At 45.8% G+C, this 8,656-nt stretch overlaps 1 protein-coding gene across 1 annotated transcript; it reads right to left on the bottom strand.

Annotated features, from left to right (window-relative positions):
- Positions 1-4,656: 4,656 nt before the first annotated feature.
- On the bottom strand, positions 4,657-8,187 carry F4813DRAFT_373882 (glutamine-dependent NAD(+) synthetase with GAT domain-containing protein). The gene is made up of 10 exons (XM_049244868.1): positions 7,790-8,187; positions 7,640-7,720; positions 7,027-7,564; positions 6,858-6,881; positions 6,425-6,808; positions 6,304-6,341; positions 5,735-6,222; positions 5,669-5,683; positions 5,489-5,520; positions 4,657-5,350 (listed from the first exon to the last, which is right to left on the bottom strand). Exons 1-10 carry the CDS (start codon positions 7,841-7,843, stop codon positions 4,842-4,844), a joined length of 2,163 nt encoding a protein of 720 aa, XP_049095572.1. The 5' UTR covers positions 7,844-8,187; the 3' UTR covers positions 4,657-4,841.
- Positions 8,188-8,656: the final 469 nt, after the last annotated feature.

The raw sequence follows: 8,656 nt of genomic DNA, 5'->3' as shown, positions 1-8,656 counted from the left end.
GGCGGCCCACTTTTTATGGGTTTTTGTTTTTCTGGTGCGATTTTTTTTCTTACTTTTTTGGGGCCCGCCTTTTAAATTTTCCCTACCCATCCCCCCCCCCCCCCCCCCCCCCCAAAATGCAAGGGGCATTGTATGGTTTTACCGAATTATCCTGGGTTTCTAATAACATGGCGCTTTGGACCAATAGAAGAACGCGTCACTATAGTCTTTTTTTCAAGTGAGCTATATAGTGACGGGTACGAGGCAACGAACTACTAACCTACATAGTAAGCGTTTTTATCTAGGTTAGATAGGGCCAGAACTACGAATCCATACGGAACAAGGCACAACGGGACTAGATCGCTAAATCGAACCGTCAAATCATATAGCGTTTCCCAGAAAAGAGATTGCCGACACGAAGCAAGGATCCAGAGGCACAACATATGACTAAAATAAGTAGACGGATATCAACCCGCAGTATAGCATCGCGTTGGTTTTAGACGCATACGCTGTCCACTTTCCGCTGCTCCCCGAGTCCAGGTATTAGACTCACGACGCGTCAGATATTGGCGTCTTGGTCGTTACGTAGGGCAGCTGATTACGATGGGGAGGCAATGACGACGAGAACGAAAATGCAAAACCAACGCCACGCGTATTATCACCTCCATAAGATATTTGTCACGACAACTTCGAAAGTGCCGCATCTGTAAAAACTCAAGCACCAGGCCAAGATGTGACGAAGCTACTTTGTGCCTGTCTATTGGCAAATCTAAAACGCCACGAAAATTTCATCCCGACTTTGCTGCAGACTGTCAGCCCCCTTTTCAGCGTGGGGATGGATATCCTGTAGTCAGCGATTATGTTGATATTAACATAGGTACGTTTACTCGGCCGATACGCTACGTACTTCAACCCCCCTTAAAATGAGCTCCCCGGCATGAGCCGAGAAATGCATGGCCAAGTATAGACCAAAGTAGGTATGTTTAAATCTCCAAAGGGTCGGGGCTGGCATAGCAGACGTCGGCGGCGATTACGTATTACATCGGGCTAGAGTTGTCGCCGCATCGTCTCGTCTCGAGAAATAAACCGCCGGGCCGAACCAGATCGGAACCAACAGTCTTCCAGAAAACATATCGACTTTCCTATTTCGGCATTACACTCCAACGCTCCAACGTCTCTGAAGTAGTACTGAAGGGGGGAGAACGGCTAAGGCTGTTTCAGAGAGGAGTTGACGTACTACTACGTATTGCTACTACTACGTATTGGTAGAAAGGTTCGTTTCGGCCATTTCAAGACTATTCTGCAACGGTATACAAATCTGGTATGTATGATTCTGTATAATGGCATAGATATCCGCCGCCGCGAGATAAATTGCCATACAACATGATAAGTAAGAGAGCGTTCCTTTAGTATCATCCTTTAGTATCATCTATCTGGAACCGTCAATGCCGGTACATAAGTACATATGTAGGTACCTACATGCACGTAGTCTCTACAGGAACCTTCGATGGCTTCGATGGCCGATTTTCGCACTCGTGCATGCGTATGTTGCGCGCGCCGAGGAGTATTCCTCTTCTATGTTGAAGTGCCTCATATTATTCATGCGATGCCGTCGCATCGCATCGCATCTTGCTTTATTGCTACTGTATCGCTGCACTACCATCTGGATTATCACGTTCGGCAAGTTTCACTTATGTTGATGTTACAATAGATTGATGATGGAGTTGTTCGATGGGCTTCATTCGGTATATTTATCTATCTAGGTACCTAGGTTAGATACCTAAGGTTTGGGTAGGTAGTACCGTTTCGCGGTAACAAGCCACATCGGTTAATGCAATGCCGTTATCTTATCTGTTTATAGAAATTAGGATACATTTTAGATGGACTTCCTATTTGCAAATCTTCCAACACATGTTTCGTTGCAAGTCTTCTCTTCAACCACCCATAATCCCACGTTCTTGATACTCGTTAAGAAAATTGGAGGCATATAGATAAAGTTATCCATGCTAAATCACGAATATGTTATTATACCCGGTTTCGAACTCAGATCTGACACTAAGCTGCACCACGGGATATCTCAAGTCTTAACTTAATACCAAGTTTTATATCCCACCTTGAAGGAAAGACATGACGACATAAGAACAAAGCTTATCTGAGACAGTGTCTTGCGAGGTGATTCGGTACTTGACAGTAACCAAGAGGTGGTACTGTTTGGTTCAGAGACATGTTCGATGATCTGGAGTTCATCCGCTCGGATATCCTGCCTCCCACGAAAATCATCAAGCTTTTGAACCCGTACAAAAATGCACCTGGTCTGCTGCCACTTGCATCTTTTCTGTCGGAACTACCCGCCAAACGCGCCAGGTTAAACCTAGTTAACTACCTGAAATGGGAATTTAAGACATTGTCTTGGTAGATCTTGGTAGACTACCTACCTACCTACCTAAGAAGCACGCTTTGTAGAACAGTAACATCCGACGGAAACCTTCGACTATCTCAACAACGGAAGACTGCTAGGTCGCGAGCCAAGGAGAGTGAGTAAGCTACCGGTGTATGCCATGGCAAGTTTAGTCTGCCATCTCACATATCGGCCAAGCCTCTAACCTAGATAGCTGTAGCTCGCAAGCCCTAGCACCGGGATATCATACATAAAATAGACCATAATAATAACGCTAGGCACTTAGACATGCCGTATTTAGGACCGACAAATGGATATTCAAGTAGCGTACCTACCCAACGATTCTTAGACGATGGGTCACATTTAGAGGTCTCCGTATACACCTATGATCGGCTCGAACCCTTGGGCGAGTTCTTCAGATGCAGATGCAGATGGCGTCGCATCGTGCACTGACTAGAAACGCTCTAGATGGCGCCATGCCTTTCTGTAGCGTAGCACGCACTACCTCGTTTTCGTATACCGGAGGGCTGGCTAACTCTGTAAGATGTACATAGAAATGCATCTCAGTGCCTAATGCACGACTCTTCTAGAACAGGTTGTCTTGGCCGCGCGAACCAACTACTAGTGTAAACTTGCAAATCATAGGTTGGTAACTACCTATGTAATATGTACTTCGGAAATCAGCCCGATCCCTGCTTATTGCAGCTGCAGCTGTTAACAACCTCCTGTTTGCGGAACGGGACCCCGGCCCAAGCCTCGCGACTCAGGAGGGTGGTTCGCGTTGGCCGGCCCGATTAAGATGGGGAAAACTGCGCTAGGGGGGAAGCCACTATAAGCCAGGCTGACTTGGAGAGGCACAGGTAACTAACACCAACCAACGCTTGTTCTGTCTTATCGATTGCGCCTCGACATCTTTCTCCAAAAGCGTTTCGAAACATGACGTCGGGCACCAACAGCGAAATTAACAACCTTGAGGGTTCCGTGACGACGATATTGGCCATCTCGCTACCGAGCTAATATGTTAGGTACCTACATAGCAGTTGTGAATATTCTTTACTAATAGGACATGTAGGTAAACCCTGCAGCGAGTGCCACTTGACACCAATAGCACTATTGATTCTATATCCCTGACTTTTTATTGAATCACCCACCTCTTAGTAGGTGTAGATCTCCTGCGACCTGCTGGAGCACTACCTCGTGCTACAGACAGATAGACAGATAGACAGACATAAAAGTTCCTATACAGCATAAATCAGTCACCGCCGCACCTGTAATTTATATAAGTAGCCCTTGCGTGTAGGAGGATGGAATAGATGGGTATAGCAAACTCGAGGGCTTGATGGTGGTGTGATTGAGTTGCTTTTCCGTTTGGATATTGCTTTCATAGCAATCAACTGCAATGCGAAATGAATATGCGACATGGTTTATTCATAATTGTTAATTATTGCCCGTGATACAGAATCAACAGAGTCCCGAAATACCTAGGTACACAACCCTACCTACTTTCAAACAGCAATCACGGGAGAGCCCGTCACTACCTTATGTACTATGTATACTTCTAACTACCTATAACTTATATCTTACTCAGCTATAAACCATAGAGCCTGGGTATTATACCTAGGTTAGGTATCTAATTAATAACACCATAGCTCAACCATACTACATACGCGCAGCGTTATTCCGCACAATCCAAGTTACCCTACCCAACCCAACCCCTCAATCTCAACAAACCCCAGACTTCGCAATTTCAACCCCGGCTTCAGCCAGGGCACGCAACCAGGGAATATATCCGCTGCCTACGTAACCTACCTAACCTATACGCTGCGCAATGTCTGTTTCATCATGCTTCTGTATAAGCACTAATAGGCCTTAGTTCTATTGCTCGTTATGCGGAATCTCGCGAGGAAGGGTTCTTTGCAGATAAATGTGATTTTATCGACGGGGCACTACCTACTGTAGGTTAGCTGGTATCCATGCATACTCCTCGTTGCTGAGGATTCTCAAGACACTAGCGAGAAGCTCCAGGTTTGTACGAGACCGGTCTATACTTAGGGTGTCTGTGTACCTACCTAGACAGGTAGGTAGGCTTCTAAACTTGCTACTTACCATCGAGTCTATTATTTCAGGGCCAACATGATCGAGTCGGCACAAGAGCAAGTGTCGTGTGTATGTCTAAATTCCATTGCTAAGATACCCCTACATAAATGTAAAACATATCACCACTGCAGACTATACCGATTGGATACCTACGTATTTCAGGTTTGCACAGAAAGCAACCGTAGTGTAACATGTTTTTATACTTTCAATACTACAGCTTGCAGCTATGCGATGTATACAACTATAGCCACAATATATCACGCATCTAAAGCTCCCCTTAAACCCGTCTAACTAGCCCCGGGTTTATGTACGCCATTTCCAAGAGCAGAGGCATCTATCACTCTTCACCTTCCCGGTAAACGAACCCCTATTTCTTCGCCATCCGCTTCTCAATCTTCTCCAACTCCCGATCGATCTTCTTAAAGGACCACGATTTCCAGAAGGGAGGGTACAGGAATGGTCGAAGATCGAATCGGTTGTCGTCAGGGGAATAGGGGTTGCAGTGCAAAGCGGGTGTGAGAGTTGTCATTTTATGGCGGTTGATAGCGTAGAAATGGAAGAAGCGCTTGACCTTCTCGGCCACTTGAGCGGGCGTGTACTCAGGGGCATCGTCTTCGGGCCCCTTAACGCGGTCGGCGCTCCAATCATGAACAAGCCGTTGGAACATGCCAAAAGGTCCCAGCTTGTTTTCCTTGCGCAGTCGTCCGAAAATTGTTAGCTCCGCATAAGTCATTCCCATATCTGCTTCGTCGCTCTGCACATAGGATTCCGTCAGGGGCTCGAGTTCTGCAGTTGGCGTAGCAGTAAGGAAATCATGTAAGCACGGCAGATCAAAGTTTTTCTCGGCCCAGGCAATGAATCGCTTTAGATCGGCCTCTACATAACGACCGACATTAACAGTTGTTATTTGCGAATAACTCAATACATCGAGTTGAGACACAACACTTAGCCGAGATAAGAAGGAAGGGCTTTGTGTTGGATATAATGGGGGGTAGTGAAATTCGAGCTACTTACTATCAATAGAACCGATTGGGTTGATGTCCGCACTAGATCACCAACGAATATTAGTAACCAGTATGAACAACGAGGTCAAGGCCTATCGTGAGCAGATGATAGGCCCTGCGATACCTATCAAGAGCAGGTATAACAACTGCATCTAATCTAAAGGAAGCAATATAAATCTTTTATACTGACCTTGAACAATCGTATCTTCCAGACTGTCAGAATCTTAGTGAAAATTAAACGGGGCGGAGGACGTACTTTGTAAGGTAGCCACGAAGAGATTCTCCTACGTTCGCGCTTCCAAGGATAAGTAAACTTCCACCGCCGGGTCGGTTTCGAGCCGTCGGCAAGATTTGCCCAAATTCATAAGCTGTAACCATACGAATTCTTGCCTGCAGACACTGCAATGTGATGTTCTCCTGATGGGTTCCACCATGCACCTTAAACTTCGGTTCAAAGTTCAAAGTGCTAACGAGAAGTGCCTTCTGAGCATTGTAAACATCGTCAATATCTAGGTTGACATGGTAGCTGCCGATAGCTTCTGCTAGATCCTTTGCTCTTTGTCGCGTCTCGTGGGAACTCTGTGCCTTCATGCCCATATAAATAGTCGAGAAGATCTGGTTACAGAGCTCCTGTGGGGTCTCAGGGAGAACATTCTCGCCCTTATACTTAGCAATCCGTTTAACATCATCGATCACTTGGGGGTTTCCTTCCTTTACTGCATCCATAACGATACGACACATAGACTGCAGCAACAAGTATCAATGATCATGTCTAGAAGGTCCACAAGAAATCAAAATAAAGAAGAGTGACAAAAAATAACATACGTAGACGATAGTTGCCGTAGCACAAGAATCTATCCCCCCTTTTTATGTTATGCGGATTAGCAGCTCCCTAACCCAGCAAGTATGATCGGGGGGGGGGGGGTAAGGATAGGACATCACGCACCACTTAGAGGAACGAGATACCCTGCTACACCCGATCGTCTCAGGTAATCCCAGAGGTAGCATCCTGCTGAAAGTGCGACCTCTTCTTCTACGGTATGATATCGAAGCTTGATCGGCGGCGATGGACGCTTTTCAATATCGAAATCATCCTGCTCCGAACTAAGCTCAAATGCAGTCTGAATACGCTTGTACTTTGCGCTGGAACTGGCAGCTTGTAGGCCTCGAGAGATTGCCGACCGGTAGGCGCGGACTTCCTCGAGGTCCACTGTTGCTGTTACCACCTCGACATCGTTAAGGCTAAACTGGGAGCCCTGAGCTACAACGTTTCCGTTCACAATGATCATAGCTGAACCGTCGTAGTATAGTCGGTCGCCATCACAGCCCTCTTCAGCCATATTAGTTTCAGCTCTCCAGCTGGGACTGGGTTTACTTACGTTGGTTAGCATAAAGATAGACACCTAATGCACGAAGAGTTAGCATCTATTGCGAATGGGACATATCATAGGATTCGTTGAAAGCTCATAACATAGCTTATATGCCGGACGGAACGCATTTAGTCAGGGGGTGTGCTGAGATAAGGGGTAACAAACGCCTCATACTAACCCCCGCATTTTCTGGTAGCTTCCATAATGAGTTGGAGTCGGGTTTCGAGTTTTTGCAGCTCGAAATGCGAGCCGCTAGAATTCGTGATGATTTCTACACCATCGAGACTCATGGGAATGTGAGGCGCCGCAGGAGTAAAGAGTTCCTCGCACGTCTCTGCACCCATGCAAGTATCAGGGGTAGAAATAACGGCATCACCAAAGGGCACGTGTGTGGCTCCTTGGATCTCTTGCAGCATGCGAGGCAGATGATAATCTTCGACCTCCTGTGGATGCATCCACGGTGTGAAAAATCTCATTTCCCTGTAGTTGCCGTCATTTGCGAGCCACATCTTCGGTCTGATCATCAGGATCTTGGAGTTGAGGCATATGACTCGGCAGTTAAATCGCTGGTTCCGATGCTGGATAGGCACACCAATATCCAACAGTATGTCATGACAGCTCTCATCAAGCAAGATTCTCCTTAGCATCTCTAAAGAGTGCAGGTAGAGATCCTGTTCCATCAGGTGATCGAGACATCCATAACCGCATATTTCCAGCTACCGTATCAGGTTAGCAAACGGTGAACAACAACGCCAAGCCTGAATAGCTGGAGTAAATGTTAAAAGCCTCACCTCTGGTCCAACACGCAGCCGTGCACCAGCAGCCTTCGCTTTTTGAATGCTCTCGATAATACGTTGAGTGTTTCCCTCCCACTAGGATATGCTGTTAGTCCCTCGCTACGGGATAAAAGAGTGATATTCGGCTGTGGAATTAGTACTTACATCAAGCGCCCACTGATTTAGCGAACAAGTCGCAACAGTCACAAGATGACCCATACCTGCCAGCAATAGTTGAGATGCGACGACAAGGGGCTAAGTGGCAGGTAAATACTGTCAAGTTGTAAGTTGCGATGACTCGTTTGTTGATACGATAAGGTGGAGAGTTGTACCTTATGTACTTAGAGGTATACATGCTTTGTCTATCTTAGGTAAAGTTCGGCTAAAGCGTTGGAAGTTCATGTGCAATTAGGTAACCTTCGCACTAGCATTGACGTTTAAGGTGATCATGACTAAGAAGTACTAAATACCCGACCCTTTCTAAAGCCACTTGATTTTCTCAAGTCTCTTTAATAATGCCACCAGATAGCCTCAAAACGAGGTATGAAAGTCCTGCAGACTTCATCATATTTCTTATCAAGGTAAGATTCTTAAACATGCCATGCATCCATCTGCTTAAAATTATCTGACCGAGATTTGAATTTCTCTGCGTGTGGTCCGTGCTCATAGTCCCGATAAGGGGTTCATAACCTCCTTTTGAAGCCTTTCGTGATTAAAAAATGAACGATTCTTAACTAAGATTTTTCATGAGTGAACTAGTCTAGGCTAATGGAGATCTTGAACGTACCGGGTTTTGCTAAGTTATCCGGAAGCGTGTTGTCTTATGTGAGATCGCCTCTTTAAAAGCCCCTTACAACAAACAGCACCAGCCCCTTAAGGAGATGAATAGGTGTCACGGAACACTAAGAGGTGTATATAATACGTAGAAACTCATCCTTTAACAGTTATAATTATGCCTAAGACTTGTATTTCTTTAGAATATTCCGAAGTTTGGCCTTACAAGTAAATTCTGCCGAAGTGGTGTTCATATCG

The sequence above is a fragment of the Daldinia decipiens genome, assembly GCF_022478715.1.
Source record: "Daldinia decipiens strain CBS 113046 unplaced genomic scaffold F4813scaffold_45, whole genome shotgun sequence".
NCBI lineage: Eukaryota > Fungi > Ascomycota > Sordariomycetes > Xylariales > Hypoxylaceae > Daldinia > Daldinia decipiens.
The sequence above is the reverse complement of the archived record's forward strand: the minus strand, read 5'-3'. Positions and strand labels throughout refer to the sequence as shown.

Bases quoted from the DNA above. Each gene is read 5' to 3' on its own strand.
- F4813DRAFT_373882 (XM_049244868.1), bottom strand. From the start codon at position 7,843: ATGGGTCATCTTGTGACTGTTGCGACTTGTTCGCTAAATCAGTGGGCG. The intron at 6,882-7,026 runs GTTAGTATGAGG...TTCGTGCATTAG, and splicing joins AGCTACCAGAAAATGCGGGG to GTGTCTATCTTTATGCTAAC. The intron at 6,809-6,857 runs GTAAGTAAACCC...ATATGGCTGAAG, and splicing joins CTATCTTTATGCTAACCAAC to AGGGCTGTGATGGCGACCGA.